The sequence below is a fragment of the Larimichthys crocea genome, chromosome VIII, assembly GCF_000972845.2.
Source record: "Larimichthys crocea isolate SSNF chromosome VIII, L_crocea_2.0, whole genome shotgun sequence".
NCBI classification, from domain to species: Eukaryota; Metazoa; Chordata; class Actinopteri; family Sciaenidae; genus Larimichthys; species Larimichthys crocea.
In genome coordinates this window covers 29,802,145-29,819,787 of record NC_040018.1, presented here as the reverse complement: position 1 = coordinate 29,819,787, position 17,643 = coordinate 29,802,145, and the positions used below count along the sequence as shown (strand labels likewise).

Here is a 17,643-nt window from a genome sequence, read left to right as displayed (position 1 = left end):
TCCTGGGCACTGCCGAGGTGCCAAGGCACCGATCCCCCCAACTGCATGTCTATACCTTGTACTGCATGTGTGTGTATCTTGGTTAAAATGCATGTAAATAAAAATAGAGTGTAAAAGGAATTTCCCCGTTCGTGGGATTAATAAAGTATATCTTGTACATTTATCATATTTATTCACCCTATCTTATACGCGTAGATCCCACCCGTGCTTTGTTGAGCAATACAATACAATAGAGAGCACATAAAGGCCGAATGCTCTTTTCTTTACCAACTTAATTATTGAATTATTGCATCTTAATGTTTGTGGTTGGGGTTTTTCTTCATGCACCTATCAACCCTAACCCGTCAACCATAACAGAACCTGCCGACGGTGGCAAGGAAAAACTTCCTTCCAGGCCTGTGTTAGTGGATGTAATTAATAGTATTATGGTTGTATAGTGGATTTAATTGATGAAGTTCTGGTGGTGGATGTGTATAACAGTAATATAAGAGGAGATGTAACTAACGGTAAAACAGCAGTGGGTGTTTGCTCGTAGACGTGGATATATGAAGCAGTGCACTCTTCGGTTTACCCGCGGCGTCTGCAGTCCGTAGATGTAGGCACGTTTTAATGGCGGCGGATGTAAATGAGCTGTTACTTCAGCGTCTCACCTCACAGCCGGATACTTCCTAACTGGAGAAGCACAGAGGGAGCTGTATAGGTCAAGCTATATTTAGTCGGTGCATATTAAGTGTAATCATGTCATTAATCTTTAGTGAGCGGGACCCTCCCGGTTGCAGCCCACACCCGGCCTCTTTTTCTTTTTACAAAGGACGCAGTTCATCTGTGTTTGAGTCTTGGAAGCACTCACTGCTCTATATCTGCACTCCCTCTGGCTGGGAGATCATATTTGAGCTGTTGTTCTTTCCCTGAGTTATAAATCTACCCCTCACGTGTAATAAATGTCACGCCAAAGAAGACGAAGCACCTCTGTAACCTTTGTGCAAACTGTAAAATGCCTTTAAACGTCCACTTCACAGTCAGTTCTTTAAGTAACTGCCTTGCGTACAGTACCACCTCACAGTGTAATATGAGAGAGCCACATCTGTGCCGTACCTGCTGTGTTTGCTCATCGAGGACACAACAGTTGGTAAACTTTGATCGGCCATTCATCTGCGGCGACTCCGCTCGATGACTCGTTTTTATTATGCGGTTTACTTTGTGATTACGTCGGCCAGCCAGAAGGCTCGGGTGTATAATGGGGTCACGTGGGGCTCTAAACAAAGCCCGTGTCTGCCTATCAAATCCTCTCGCAGTCCAGTGACAGCTCAGCAGTCTGCTCAGGTTGCCATGGCTGCTGTCATAGCAACTTAGTCGGTATAGATGGTTTGATTCTTTGTTGTGCTCTACTGACGAAAGTCTGCTCGGATCCTGTTTGAGTGATGATTTTAATAGGATTTCAACATCCCGTGTCATTTCTGCGCACGTGGCTGTGTCTGTGCTCGTTACACATCTGCTTTACGATGTTTTTCTGAGGTTTGGTGACCAAACTCAAACAAAACGAACCTGAGAAGAATAATCCTGAATGGGATTCACACGTTTGTCAGTGTGTGTTGGACTGTGGATTGTGGATGAGGCTGTAGCGGATGCATGAATGGTTTTAAATGTATGCGTACTGGCATGAAATCTGTACTTACTGCCAAAGATAATCCAATACACATGAGAAGATTTAGTTTTATATCATAGCAGCCCATTTTCCTTGATCCAACAGCATCAGATACATGAATTCTGGAGGATATATGATCTGTCGTCCCGACATGTTCAGCCTTGTCACCGTTAACGTTCAGCAACTCTTTTTTTTTCTGACAGTTGTAACAGGTTAGTACATTTTGTGCTGCCAGCTTTCCTTTCCTCTACATAGATCTGCAGACTTCCACCTTTGCCATCGCATTCTCGGGGGGGGGAAAGCGTGCGAAAGACAGACCAGCGCGCTTCCTCGCATTATACAAATATGCAAATTGGAAATGGAAATGCAGGGCAGTGTCTTACAGCTGTGTGTCTGTGCTTCCCTCTCTAGATTGAGAACATCGATGCCTGCCTCAGTTTCCTGGCAGCCAAAGGAGTCAACATCCAGGGTCTGTCTTCAGAGGGTAAGCTGGACTCATGCACTCACTGGAACAACAGAGGTAGAGCCAAACCTAAGCCAGGCCAGGCCGGGCTGAGCCAGGCTGGGCCGGGCCACTACTACTAAACAAATATCCTTTGTGTTATGGAATAAAGATAAAGAATGGTAACTCGATACATTCAGGAGTGTTTATTGGCGAGCTCTCTCGCCCGGGACACACTACATTAATAGCAGACATTATAACATGTAGGCAGTAATGTAGCAGAAAGCTCAGAATAGAGCAGTGTTTATATGTAGCCGACTTCAAACGAAGAGCGATGTTGTCTCACATCATATTTTTCACACGGGAACAAGGAACAATAATAGAAATGTTAAAAATAACACAGTGCGAGTGTAACCAGTCGATAGTGACGTCCCCTCACAGCAAGAGACACATCAGGGCAGGTGTGAGTTCTCTGTTCTGTGGAAAGCAGCAGATTACATTTATTATTTCAGTAACAAGTACAACTAAGAGTCTGTTCACTTAATCATGTCATTGTCAGATGAAGGAGCTAATAAGGACTTCAACTGAAAATACACAGCAGCAGCAGCAGCGTTAGGTTTATTGATTATCGCGAATCAATCACATCGAGCGTTAGGGTTAATCAAGAAGGTTAGGATAACCGTCCGGGAAGGCGCTATGTTCAAGGATTTTCAATGTAGAAAATAGTAGGTATGTCGAGGATCTGTGGTCAGCCAAAGACAGTTAGGGTTAGGAATGGAGCCTAAATGGTTAGGGTTGGGGTTAGGGAAAGGGAACTGAGCCCATCCCCTGAAGGGGTCAGGAGGTGCGCGGTCCTTCCCCCATTTGGTCCAGCCGCCCTGGTCCCAGTTTCGTCATCGGGCATGCTGGCACCTTTGTCCAATCTTGGTCCCCAAAGTACAGCCTTTGTTATTTATATAAAAAAGTCTTTATTCCTTTAATAAACCAATGAAATGGAAAAAAAAAACGAAACCAAATCATCTCAAAATTCCTTCAAAACCAAATGTTGTGTTACGGTTTGGTTCTTTTATGACTGTTAAACTCAAACGTACCATTTGTTTTTTTGGTCACTTCATATGCATGAATGAGATTTCTGTGTAAACAAGTAAAGCCAATAAAGAATGGATGGAGAGCAGTTGTCCTGTGCTTAGTATCTTCAGCCCTGCAGCTGTCGTTCTGCTCGGTTCAAGTAACGTTCATGTCCACCTTTTCTTCTCTGTCTTTGTCCTTTTTTTTAAATATCTCTGTCCTTCTCCTCCCCGACCCGCAGAGATCCGGAATGGTAATCTGAAAGCCATCCTCGGCCTCTTCTTCAGCTTGTCCCGCTACAAACAGCAGCAGCAGCAGGCCCAGCGGCAGAACTCCCAGCCCTCCTCTCTCCCGCCCGTCCCCCACACCCAGAGCACGCATCCTCCCCTGAGCCAGCAGAGCAGCGCCCCGGCACAGCTCGGCCACTCTCCGCATGGGACTCCCGCCCTCACAGCCCAGAAAGCAGCACAGGCCGAGATGCAGTCCAGGTGAGGAGATGTTAGGAGTGTACACCTTGAAACTGGGCGAATGGGTTTGTCTGACTTCTTTCTAATCCGTCATTTTGTCACCTCGATCTTTCACACTTCCTGCCATTTATAACTGTAAACCTGACCTCTCTGTCTCTGTCCTCTTCCATATCTCTTCTCTTTTTCTTCTCCTCTAGGGATGGGTCTCAGAGTAAACTGCTCAGGTTTTCCCTTGGTCAGAAAAAGACCTCTAGGTCAGCTTCTTCTGCCTCTCCTTTCTCTTTCCTCTACCACACCTCCTGTCCCGCCTCATTCCTGGAAGTAGGAAGGTAGAAATTGCCCCCTAATCAAGAGGATAACGTTGCTTTTGTGCCCGTAACGAGTTTCATGTTGTTTCTTTGTCTGTGATTGAGGGCAATCTCTACTACAAGCAGCTATCCAATATGCATGAGTGGTAGTGTCGAGCAGATAGGAACTAAAGCTCCAGGCTCCAGTTTCGGACATCCCTGTCTGTCTGGCAGCGCGCCTCATTTGGCAAGCCTGCTAAATGGGCTGTGAAAGACCTTTAGATAACCCTTAAGTAAGAGTGTGTGTGTGCTCGTGTGTGTGTGTGTGTGTGGGTTTGCTTGACAAGCACACATCCCCCATATAATATGGCATCAATAATTAACACACACACAGAATCTGTGGCAGGAGTACACGTCTACAATATGACCGTGTGTCATGCTGAGCTTCCCGCGATGCTCTCGAGTCTCCCTGCGTTCACGTTTGCCTCTTTTTTTTTTCTTTTTTTTTTAAGCATGCCGTGTCGTATTATGTCATGATGATGCACCTTGAAATCGGATTCATGCGGATGCGGTTTTGCATGCTGCCCATCCCAGATTCTGTTTGCATTGCACCTGACCCACACCGGCTCCTTCTCCAAAGCAATGCAACGGCACCTCCTTCTGGTCAGCATGCAGAACTACACGATGAAAGAGATTTTAATTTAAAAACGTGCTTTACTGTCAGCATGTGACAATAAATGTAACTTTTAATAGATTATAAAGAGCTGAAAGCTTCATAAAAGTTGCCTTATTTACTAATATTGCAATGTTTTATTTGTTTATGAGCGAGTGTGGGATGAGAAATATTGCCATTTCTCATTTTTCACATCGACAATCCTCCTTTTTCTTCACAGATTTACAAAATAAAAGCCCAAAGGAAGTCAATCTACCTCGATTTCTGAGTTTATATGGACTGCAATTGAGCAAATACGATAGTCAGAGATCCCTTATGCATCATAATCCCTGCAACTTTCTGCTCAAACAAAGGCAAAGTGTGAGAAACATCATGAAGACACATAAAACACAGCTCTATCTAATTATTTAAACATTTTCTGCATGAGGAGGATCACGTGTGCTTTATATAAGCCTGAAGGAGCGTACGTAAAGTGGTTCCTCACATTTTTAAATCATTACCTTGAAGTTTTTTGGTGCGCCGTCAGCCTCGAGCTTTTCTTCATTTTGAGCAAATATGACATTTATGTGACAGAAACCTTTTCTTGTCCTTGTTTTCCTCGGGAAGTGCCGTCCCACATGGACGCCCACGACCATATCAGACTCAAATATATGAAATAAAGTTTATTTTTACCAGCATGAAATCAAATATTTATTAGTTGCGTAGCCAGCCTAAAAGGGGGGAAGGACTGGTCCTGTTTCAACTGAAAGCCAGATGACTCTGGATTATATAACGTGGTAAATCTTGCAATAAATAACGGTCAGTCAGAGTGAATGGCACGCCGGAAATTAGAGATTCTATAATCCGCCTCACAGTCCCAGGATGACTGGTGAATTAGCATTTCATTGGCGGCCTGTGTGCCACGGTTAGATCACAGCTCGGCTCGCAGACCTTTTACCAAAGGCAACAAATTGAGTTACAATATGGAATCAAGGCGTCATAAATCCACAGGCCGTATATCCTGTCTAATCTGAGCGGGGGTGAAATAAAGGAGCAGGACGTGTAATCTGAGGCTGCCGAGCTCACACACACACACACACACACACACACACACACACACTTCCGGGGACCTGCACTCTGTCAACCCTCGTCCACGCTGCTGTTAGCTCGTCCGTCACCGTGAGATCACTGCAGGAAAATCAAAACAATAGCTGAGTTTACATTCGTTAAAGTGTGTGTGTCTTCTAATCCAAGCCGCAGATGTAAACACGTATCCGAGGGAACAGTCACTGTGACCAAAACAGTCTAAAAAAAGACGGAGGATGGAGTGATCGCTTTAGTCAGCAGTTTGCGGTAGACTCGACCTTGCGTCCCGGCGAGAGGGCATGAGGAGAACTCTTCCCCCGAGGAAATCAATGAAGTGGGTCAAAAAAAGTTTAGAAATGCAGGAACATCAGCTCCCTTCAGCATCAGCCGAGGTTCCCAGAGTGGAAAACATTGATTGAACATTGATTCATGCACTTGTCTTAATATAGAGACTCTGGGCTTCGACAGAGAACAGAAGATTAAGCCCTCTGCTCTCTTTGGAAGTCGAATCCAGCCTGGAACAGCCGACGTTAGCATCGTCCGAGATGTTTTAGTCTGCACATTTCGCTGCGCGCCAACACGAGGGACTCCCTCGTGCTTCTTTTTGCATTGTTGCATTGTTTTCCTGCGAACGCAAGAAGACGAGGCGCTCTACAGTTGCCACTTACCCTTTTGCATATGCACATAAAACGCTTACTGTAATAAATCTCCAGTACCTGCATGGTCCCCGTACACTCAGTCCTAATTAAGAGCTACCCTCGTGTTTGAGTTCGGAAGCTGTGCTCGTCCCAGCTGAATGTGTTCCTGCAGCCGGAGATGGAGATGAACTTCTCTCAGCTTCACTCCAACGTAATGTTTGCCTGTGTTCACACCCTCTCTCTTTCTTTCCTTTGCTCCCTTTCTGTTCTCTCTCTCTTTCTCCGTCAGACTTCCCGGCCCCTCGGCGAGGGTGTCCACTGCCGGCAGTGACATCCCTCCAAGAGGCTCGGTCAGTGCTGCTGGGAACAGACGCAGCCAGGGCTTCAGTGACAAGACCAAAGGCAACTCGCACCTGAACAAAGGTAGGCAGCACACATGCACACACTGACATACTTAGTTTTGGCCTTGCATGGCTGTTGAAATCTGCAAGAGTGTGTGTGAGACTGTGTGGTGGCTGTGAACCCTCGGGGTGCTTTTTGGTCTCGCGGTTGAAAATGCAAGTTAGCTCTGTTGCTTTGAGACCGAGAGAAAGTATTTCAAACTGTGCCAGGAAATAATGCAAAGCCCTCAGCATCGCAATGCTGCACTGAAACCGCCGTGTCCTTTCAACAGTGAACAACAAAGAAAAGTCGAGGTTCTGGTTTAATCCTGAACTTTTAGATTTCACATCATAAAGAGAGAACTCTGTTTTTCTCTGCAGCCGAAATCTTAAGTTCTTCTTTCGGACCATTTACTGTTCCCGTCACAGTTTAGAAGGTGAGGTGGTGACACGCTGTGATTTATCGGAGGATGAGTTAACACCGTGCCCTCCATACGGCTGCTGGACGCAGGCTGTGTTCATCCCCACAGGTGGAGACGTTTCTGTAGTTGTGTGGCCAAGTGGAGCACGGCTTCAGCTCCCACGTGAACATTTAAGGGTTCAACAGTTTCCAGGCCAAGGAGAGACGCAGCAGCAGCAGCAGGGTGCTTTGCAGTTCATACCACAAACTGAAGAGACTCATTGTGGAGGAGACTGATCGCATGCAAACTGTATTTTTATTGCTTCTGTTTGCTTAAACACAGATTTCTGATAAATCACGTCACTCCCACCAAAGATGCTGCTGTTCCTTCAGCTTTATTTGTGTTTGCTGATGCAGATAAAGGAATGTTTGACTGTGCTGTCACTAGAAATCCTGAAAATGTTCTGTTAAAACGATCCTGCAGAATTAGGGAATTCCCACTTAGGAATTCTGCAGGATTGGAAGTATTTCAACTTTGTTTTCTGAGGGATCGTCAGTTTGTTATTGAGCATCAACACCCACGAGCTCCAGCTGCTCCTGCTCTGAATCAGATGCATTAAAGGACAGGAGAGGAGAGGAGTGAAGCTGATCCCATTTCTTTCCCGGTGTGAAGGAGAAACTACAGCATGAGACAGTGTTTGGTTTGTCCTTTCCGGGCTACCGTCTCCCGTGGTGGACAAAATCACAACATTCTGTTTTAAAACACAGTTGAATTCATCCAAGAGTTTCAAGCTGGATGAATTAAAGTTTTTTTTTTTTGCATTCAGGCCAGTTTGTTCAGACTTTTAATAACTGAACCAGATATTTTCTTGTTCATCTTTTGTTTCATGTTCATCCCAGCTCTCTGCAGAAATAACTCCTGTAACTCGATGTTAAATTACACCCAACGACGTTAACACAAGATAACATCGTTTAAACAGAGCAGGAGGGTACGACCAGCGTGTGTGTGTCTGTGTGTGTGTGTGTGTGTGTGTGTGAGTTCACCAGTTTACTCCCATCTGCTTGCCCCGAGAAACAAGAATAGACCTGTTGTTTGGATTCGAGTCGGAACTGTACGTTTATTCCAAACGGCTCTGACCCGGTCCAGCTCGGTGTGTGTCGGTGTCGTGCAGAGCACAAACCGAGTGTTTGGCCGTATATTTAGTCAGAGCAGTGTTGAAATAGCTTCTGTCACAACTCAGTGGGCCAAAGCTTTATATAGACTGTGTTAGTGTTCACAGTCTAAACTCATTACCCTGCATTAGACAGAGAATTCTGACCGCCCAGAGAGAGACAGTGTGTGTGTGTGTGTGTGTGTGTGTGTGTGTGTGTGTGTTTAACCAGTGACAAATTAACTCAGACCAACACTGTGAGCACTCACTCTGATGTGTGTCTAGCAGACGGCGTTTGTGTGAAAGCACTATTATTAAAGCTCTAACATTTTGTGTGAAATATGCTTATTCACTTTGCTGCCAGGAGTTTAGATGAGAAGATTAATACTCACGCTCTCGTGTTTGTTTGCAGAATGCGAGGCTGCAGCTTGCCGCCGGGTAGCTAAGCTCAGCATAAAAAATAAATAAATAAATAAATGAAAACTGTGGGAACTCGCCAAGATGCATCTCGTTTGTTTAACTGGTGCAAAATCCAAAGTGTAAAAATGCCAATTAGCAGTTTTCTCGGCCCGGACGGTGACTTTTTTTTGTCACTGTGAGGTTGCCAGGCAACCAATCAAGACTGCACTAAGCTAAGCTTACTTACAGGTGTGGCTTTTAAAGGGCCGGTGTCTGTTTTATCAGCAGGAATGGAATACAGTCTTCATTGGTGTGTATAATCACCTGAGTATAAGAATCTTCTGTACAGACAAACCAAACACTCATCTAGTTCTGGTCGAGTGTACGGTGCAGGGTCGCAATGTGCAACTCAACTTCACCGCTTGCACTAAATCCTGCACACTGCACCTTTAAATTCATGATGCAGATGAGAGCGGTATTAAATCGCATCGATTTGACTCCTGATAGGAAAAGCAAATAATATTTTAGGAGCAGCAGTAAGGACTAAAGTTAATCTGGAGATCAGATCCAAGGTTAAAAAACGTTTAAAAAACATTGATTTAACGTGTGTGTGTGTGTGTGTGTGTGTAATTATTAGTCATGTATGATTGGTAGATTAGACTCACTTGATGACGCCCCCTCTGTTGTTGACATACTGCCAAGCCCCTCCCCTCTGCCATGGCCTTGCACCACACTCCTCCCCGTACTCCTCCTCCTCCTCCTCCTCCTCCTCCTCCTCCTGCACTCCCTGGATGGCTGGCCATGGTTTTGGACTCTTCCCTCCTCTCCTCTCCTCTCCTCTCCTCTCCTCTCCTCTGCATGTCCATCTCCTCCTGTCCTGTCCTGTCCTTTCCTTCTTTCTCTGTTCCTCCTGGACGTCTGCAGCACTCATGAGGTTTGTCAGCATGCGTTTGTAGATCGACTCACAGTCTGAGATGTTTACCTCGAGCTTTGCATTGAAACTTTCAGAGTGTGGCAGCAGATTCAGTCAGTTTTACTGCTTTGTTGTTGTTGCTGATAGATTTGCAGGTTGCAGTTGTTGCCCTGAAGGAGCAACAAGGTTTGCCGGGATGTTGTTGAGCAAGTTTACAACTTCTTGCCACTTTGGTGTGACGCAGATTTAGAAATGAGTTTTGATGATGCTGTTTGTTGTGAGACGGTTAGAGAGAGAGAGACACCTGCAGCTTCTATTGTGAGGTCAGATCTGCTCTGTGTCAATGGCACTGACACCAGAATGGAGTCCCGTACAGTCCAGAGGACAGACCTGAGTCTCCTCTTCTGCTCTGTGTTAACACGAGGTGACAGCGTCTCTGTGACACAGAGCAGAGAGAGACGAGGAGAGAGCAGGGGGCACCTGTGGCTGTGTTTGTTTGTGTGTGTGTGTGTGTGTGTGTGTGTGTGTGTGTGTGTGTAGCCGGTGCCCTTGCCGAATGAATAGCCTTCTGATGAGGCTGTAGCGTCACTGTTTGAGTGTATTCATGTGGAGGAGAAACTTTAAAAAGTTTCAGTCTCCGCAACAAAAGCCGGCTGTCCCTCTCACTTTTTGGAGCACAATGACTGAGGAGGGAGGGAGAGAGAGAGAGAGAGAGAGAGAGAGAGAGAGAGAGAGAGAGAGAGAGAGAGAGAGAGAGAGAGAGAGAGAGAGAGAGAGAGAGAGAGAGAGAGAGAGAGAGAGAGAGAGAGAGAGCGCCGGCTTCTGAAATCAGAACATGATGAGTAAGCAAACACCTGCAGCCTCAAACTTCGTGCCAGTCGGATCTAATTTGTGCAGAATTTTCAAATTAAAGGTCCAGTCTGTAAAATGTATTGCCGTAAATGGAATATAGTATTCATAAGTTAATCACCTGGAAATAAGAATTGTCACCTTCAAATGAGACCCAGAGAGGACACACCAAACACTGCTAGAGGTAGCTGAAGAGTAACATGAAAGTGTGGAGCGAGAGAGGGGGGACGCCACAGGTGGGAATCGAACCCTAAGGCAGCTGCAGCCTTCGTCCACCAACTGAACTCACCGGCACCCCTGAACTTTTGTAGCCCCCGTACTTTCTGCAGCTTCACCTCTAGGAGCCACTGGATCTGTCACACCTGACACCTCTAAATGTGTGTGAAGGTGTTAGCCATTCTCACAAAGCTCTCTCTGTGCAGCACATGTGAGAAAGCTCCTCCGCACAAACATGTTTTTTCCGTCCTGCGTCTATGTGACTGACTCGGATGTAAGTAGGGCACTTTCAGGTCAGCAACTTGGTCACTGACTGACTGAGAAGGTTTAGCTTAACGTCTTGTGACCGCTGCGACCGCGGAGAGGGGCTGCAAAGGCTTGTGATGTCTAAACAGTATCAGCCGACACAACCTCTAATGAATTTACAGCCGGTCACGCTGCTCTGCAGGAGCGTGCGTGCTCGGGGTCGCGGAGGCGCAGAGGTGAAAGCGTTTGAAGTCTGTGAGCAGAACAAGCATCGACATCACATGCGTGCACACACACACACACACACACAGAAGAGTGTTGACACTCGACATGGCGTTAACACACAGGAACACACGCACAGACACACGAGTTCGACGATCCATGAAAAGAGCTCTGGGCCCACTTCGGCCGATTTCCCAAAATGCCTTGATGTTATCAGGAGGACCGACCCAGAGAGGGTGAGACAGGTTTTTATGGCAGACAGGAAGTGCACCGGTGGTCTGTGGTCCTTTTCCCCTTCGGGTACTCCTCTGCTGTCATTTTCTGCCCTTGATTTTATAGTCTAATGACTGCTATAATTAAGCAGTCGTGTCGTAAACAGTCAAATTCTTTCAACATGTTTCCACGAGCAGACAGTTAAACGGGGGCAGGTTAATTCAGGGGATTTTAGCCCCGAGGCTGCACACGGGGGTCAGCAGGTCGGCGACCCCTTCTGAGGGCATGTTAAAAGCAGTCAGTGTTTATTTTCCAAGGCAAAGTGCTTCCTCAAGTGCGTTTTCTGCTGATTGTAAGCAAGTAAGTGAGTGAACGTGTCATGCACTGACTGTGCCCAGGTCACACGGACAAACGAAGGCAATAAACAACTCTGAGAACAAGTAGCGGAAAATACGGAAAAGACTTTAGTCTGCATTCACCCGACATAGAAAATAAATCAGGACAGGACAAAGCCTTTTTATCTAATATTGTCATACAACAAACATCCGAGCACAAATAAACCTCTTCACTCTGGATGATGATTATCTTTAATCAGACTCTATGTTCTTAATTTCAGTTTGCACAAAACATTTCTGAATTTTCAAATAGTTTCATTTTAATTTGAGACTACAAGATCATTTATTCCTGTATATGTCTATATTGAAGACCAGTCTGATCAGAATTGATGCTGATGATTCAAAGCTGCTTTTTCTAATCTGTGGTCACTTCACTTTAATTCAGTTCGCTGTAGAAATATCTGCTTCGGTTTTGAAGCAGCAGAAAAGTCTGAACACTTTAATCTCAGTGTGTTTTTGAAGGTGTTGAACCGTGTCCGTAAACCTCGGGTCGGGTTCATGGTGCAACAGTGTCCAAGTCCATCATTCCGGTGTCACCTCTGACCCCTACACATTGAAGATTGACCACTTTCCTTCACCCTTGGCAACCCAAGTGGAGCGTATCAGTCCCGGTCACTGGGTCCAGTCACAACAATGACCGAGCTCTCCCTTAGTGTCCCGGGCCTCTCTCTCTCTTCTGTTCCTTTCTTATCCGAAATCCAAGCTGACCCCATTCACGGACGGCACAGACCGTCCCGTTGGCCCACATCAAAGCTTCACTCATCCCAGACCTGCAGTGCCAGTCCCAGCAGGTCCCCCTTCTCATTCAGCTGCCTCCAATAGGAAGCCGGCTATTAGCAACCTGACCCACTTTTCTGATTGCTAACTGCTAGCACAGCTAATTGGGCTCTAATCACTTCCTAATGGTAGCATTGTTCGGGGCTGCTCTCACTAAATGCTAAACGGGGGGAGGAAGGAGAGGCGGCGAGCGAGTGCCTATTTCCAATTAGTGCATGAAAGGCTGCAAAAATGAAACGGAGAGCCAGATGAGGAAGGAGTAAACAAGCCGGTTAAGTGTCTAATGTTTCACGTAAACGCAGACTTAACGAGGCTGCATGATGTGGAAGCAAACTTTCCTGTCTGCACCGTTAAAAAAGACAGAGAAGGATTCTTTATGCAGCATATTTACTCATTCTCAGACAGGTTTGAGGGCCAGTAAAGTGAGATCACTTTCTCTTTTCCCACAGATCAACTTTCTTTTCAGTTTTCTAACAATTAGGCGTCATTAACAGCTTGTAGCCGAGACCCTGTCACTCACATTCATGAAACAGGATGATCTGCACTGTCGATAGCTCAGTCTGGTAAAAGTCTGTCAACTCAAGGTGCTTCGTCTCTGTAGCTCTCGACCTTCTTTCATAGTTTTCATGACCTGAAGTCACTCAGGTCTTCTCTAACGTCTCTCCAACGTGTGATCAGCATCAGGCCCTCCAACGGCGCACTTCGATTTCTTAGTTGTCCACGTCCTCTCTTTGTCCGCCGTCTGCCTCCTTTCATAACTAAGTTGAGCCAGTTGGATATTATTTTCTAATGTTAGGAGGCACTTTGAAAAACACAGATTCAAGGAGCTCACAATTTAAGTCGAAGTCTAAAGTTTAAATCAAGTGTATTAAGAAATTCTGAGGTGGTGACTCCAGTTGTATGAGAAGGCACAGCAGCAGCAGTGACTTGGGATAAATATGTCTGTGTGTGTCAGAGTGTGTGTGTGTGTGTGTGTGTGTGTGTGTGTGTGTACACAGAGTAAGAGGGGGGTGCGTTGCGTTGGAAGTGTTATGATTAATTCCACCCCGTGCTCCTCGTACAGGCCCTCTCTCTCTCTCTCTCTCTCTCTCTCTCTCTCTGGCCGTTGGTGTTTGAATATTCAAATGTTGCTGGTCTGAACTCTGCTGGTAGTAGCACACTGACACACTGACAACCTCAGCAGCCCTCAGGATACTGTAGTCAGCTCTACAGGGATTTCTCATCTCAAGCTTTCCGTTTTTGGTAAGTTTTCTTGGTTTGAGATGCTGCTGAGTCACGTGTTGCATTATCACCCCGATGATTTCTTCTCGGGTGATGAATCTGGGTTTTTTTACCGGAGCGTGTTTACGCTGCACAAAAAAGGCATTCTGCAAATGTTAATCCTGTTTATGCATCTAATCTGCTGTGTGGGGTGTGTGTGTGTGTGCATATAACCACATGTAACCAGACAGTGTGTCTTTGTGAAGCAGAGGGACACTGACCAGAAGCAGTCCATATAAGTCCAAGCCTTATAAGTGCAGCACGCTGCCTGCTTGGCGAGGCTTTAAAGCACTCGAGGTTGCTGCTCATTGTTTTTATAAACAGTTTGTGATGGGCTCCACTCATTGTTAGTGCTGAGGGGTTTTAACAGTTTTGGTGGCTCGCCCACCTCCAGGCCCTTATAAGGTGACTTTGTGTGGGGTCAAAGAAGACTCACCCTCAGCATCTGGTTTCTCTTCTCTCCCTCAGATCCTCCGTCTGCTTGACTTCTCTTTTATATGTTTTATATCTTTTCTGGTGCAGATTCCTCAGAGGGCATGACCTCACAGCCTTCGGTGATGACTGAGCATGCTCCGTCATCTGCAGTGACCGTCAGCTCCTCCACCAGCATCCCCGCTGCTACCTCCGCCCTGCTTCCTCCCCCGTCTTCGTCATCCTCCTCTTCTTCCACGGCGATTCCCCAGCCCAACAGCAACGGCAAGCCCTGGAGGAGTAAGTCGATGAGCTCCAAGCACACTTCCTCTCCTTCTCCATCCTCCACCAGCACCCCCTCCTCCTCCTCCGCTGCCATGCAGTCCGCCAGGCAGGAGAAGGACACATCTGGCAAGGCCGCCCCAGCAAGTGAAGCTCCTCCAAAGGCTGCAGCTCAGAAGTCAATGCTGGAGAAGCTGAAGCTTTTTAACAGTAAAGGAGGCTCGAAATCTTCCAGCTCCTCCAATGGAGTTGGGGCACAGGCGGACAACGCAGCCCCAGCCAGGCAGCTCGGAGCGGGGCAGGTGGAGAGAGCAGAGGCCGGTTCTAACACCGACCCCCTGGAGGAAGATGATGGCAACGTCCGGCCTGGAATGAACGGGACCAGCAACGGGACGGCCTACGGAGCAGCTCCCTCAGCAGGTACTACAGTCTCCGCAACCGCCAGCAGCCCCAAAATCGCCCTGAGGGGCATCGCCCAGCGCACTTTCAGCAGAGCTTTGACTGCCAAGAAGAGCTCAGTCAAAGGCAGCGAGAAGGACAAGGACAAGGAGAGAGGGAAGGAGAAGGAGAAAGGAAAGGAGGTGGGGAAACGCACCTCTGTCCCCGACAGGACGGAGGAGCCGAAGGAGGAAGTAGCACCTGTCGCTGTAGACACTGACAGCTCAAACAAAAGGACCTCTAAAATCACCAGCTTCATTCCCAAGGGGGGTAAAGTGGCCAAAAAGGAGAGTTCCACCCCTGCACACAGCGGAATACCAAAGCCAGGAGGCAAAGCCCCGGGAGCCGGGGGCAAAGCCTCCTCAGTGAAGGAGGCGGGGGAGAGGCCCCGGAGCATGCGGTTAGGAGGAGGTCTCGCCATGCACCGGGGCCCCCTGGACAGAGACAGAGACAGCAGACACTCCAGCTCCACTTCCAGTCTGGCCTCCACAGAGGGGAAGACCAGCGCCGCCCCGGTGGCAGGAGGAGGATGTGGAGGAGGCACCACACAGAGCACAGCCAGCAACACCGTCAGCGTGCAGCTACCTCAGACTCAACAGCACCACAGCCACCCCAACACGGCCACCGTCGCACCGTTCATGTACAGGTGACATCACACAGACACCACAGACCCATACCACCTTAAAAATCACATGATAAACCATCATATGATGTTTATACGATATAAATGATTTAATTTATATTCTTAAAATGTGAAAAGTTTCACGTTAAAAATTATGGAAGCATGTCGTGGTATAATCACGTGATAAATTATTGCGGTATAACATTTTATTGATATAAAAGGCAAATTTATATTTATATAAATAAAAATGATACAATTTATATTTATAAAATGTATATTTTTATTGTTACGTTACAAAAACTACTTCACGTAACAATGTGAAACTTCTCACGTTACAATGTGAAATTTATATAATTTATATTTATATAAAAGGCTCATTTATATTCATCATTTGTATTTATAGAAATTCTATTTATATTATGTTATATTGTTACGTTACGAAAAATACTTCACGTAACGTATCACGTTATAACGTGCACGTGAAAAATTATGCAGGAATACGTTTCCGTAATGTTAAATAAGAAAAACAAGAATGTGTGAAATAAAAAAGGGTCCAAAAATATTATTTTAAAGTACTCAGTGTTATAAAGTGATGCTTTGAGAATTACTGATGGTTATTTTTACTATTTTAATATTTTAATAAATATCTTGGAGCTGGGCTTGCGGGCAACAACACAGCGAGTGAGGTCACTGATAAAAACTAGTGCAACTAAACTAAACTAAACTTAAACTAAACTAAACTAAATTAAACTAAACTAAACTAAACTAAATGAAAACTAAACTTAAACTTAAACTAAACTAAACTAAAACTAAACTGAACTTAAACTAAACTAAACTAAACTGAAACTAAACTTAAACTAAACTAAACTAAAACTAAACTGAACTTAAACTAAACTAAACTAAACTAAATGAAAACTAAACTAAACTTAAACTAAACTAAAACTAAACTAAACTTAAACTAAACAAAAATAAACTAAAACTAAACTAAACTAAATTAAAACTAAACTAAAAGTAATTCAGCTGCATGTTTCCCAGATGTTGCAATATTGTGTAGTGTTTCGGTTCAGCCGTATACGCGATGACACTTAAACTTTGAAATAAGTCACATAATGATGTAAATACCAGCTGAACACATCTCTGACATTTCATCCTCTGAAAATACACAATCTGCACCGAGCCATCTGCGAGCTGTTAACCAGGAATGTCACATCTGTGTGTGTTCATGATTGTGCGTGTGTGCCGAGTTCATTGTCTGCGTGTGTGCGCACGTATGGGCAAATATGTGTGGGTGTTGTGTGCCTCTGACCTCTGTCCCGGTCCCAGTGTGATAAGGAAGGAAGGTCCCTCTCAGTCTCAATGAGTCCTTTCTAACAGCCGCTCATTAGCCTCCCGACGCTTCCTCTCTCCTCTGCACATCCTGACCTGCAGGCTGACCTCAACACACCCCCATCCTCAGTACATGTCTGTGTGTCTGTCAGGTAACATTACCAGCAGGATTATATCACCTCCACCCGTCAGAGAGAGTAGGTCTGACAGAAAATTAAAGAAATAAGACACGTCATATTGACTTTCCCCTCGGCTGCTAAACAAAAACCCTGCCAGAGAAAATGTAAGTTTCCACCGATATTACGTCAGTTAAACGGGAGTCAGCAGTTTTTGGACTCACCCTCACAGAGAGTGTGTACCGGTAGTCAACAAGGACAAAGTCTAGGATCAGGCAGAGACCAAAGGCCGTAAATAACCGGCATTCGGACTTCGTCATCGCCTCGAAAAGCAGCAGCCAGTGCAGCGGCTGAGCGGAGTATCGATTCATCCTTCAAAGACAACCTTTCCAGGGCAGCTTAGCAGCCGTTCATTTTGAACCCCGGTCACAAGACTTGAAACACAGCAGCTTTAATTCTTAATCAGGTTTATCCCTCTTTCATGAATATTAGGTCCCCCCCTAAATGCACCGTAATTCAGAATCAATAAACCCCCCTCTCCTTTGATCCCTCCCAGATCCCAAACAGACGGCGAGGGGACGGCGAACCCCGAGACCGGCTCAGGAGGAACAGGTGGAGACGTTTCCTTCACCAAGACCAGCCAGCTCTCCATCGAGGACCTTTCAGGTGGGTTGGCCGCCGCTTTACAGTCTCTGTTCAGAAAACATGAGTTATGTCTTATTGTTTTCTATTTTTTGTCTCG

General features: G+C 45.9%; 1 protein-coding gene across 4 annotated transcripts in view; it reads left to right on the top strand.

Annotated features, from left to right (window-relative positions):
• The window catches only part of nav2a (neuron navigator 2a), a 106,497-nt gene that overhangs the window by 40,681 nt on the left and 48,173 nt on the right, over nucleotides 1-17,643 (top strand). For 2 of the 4 annotated variants that reach the window (XM_027281562.1, XM_027281564.1), the window contains 6 exons: nucleotides 2,057-2,129; nucleotides 3,397-3,643; nucleotides 3,820-3,876; nucleotides 6,575-6,708; nucleotides 14,229-15,483; nucleotides 17,458-17,567. In XM_027281562.1, coding sequence (XP_027137363.1) covers nucleotides 2,057-2,129; nucleotides 3,397-3,643; nucleotides 3,820-3,876; nucleotides 6,575-6,708; nucleotides 14,229-15,483; nucleotides 17,458-17,567 — 1,876 coding nt within the window. Of the gene's footprint in view, nucleotides 1-2,056; nucleotides 2,130-3,396; nucleotides 3,644-3,819; nucleotides 3,877-6,574; nucleotides 6,709-9,485; nucleotides 9,550-14,228; nucleotides 15,484-17,457; nucleotides 17,568-17,643 lie in introns of those variants that run through there. The other 2 variants (XM_027281563.1, XM_019268050.2) reach the window with 2 other exon arrangements.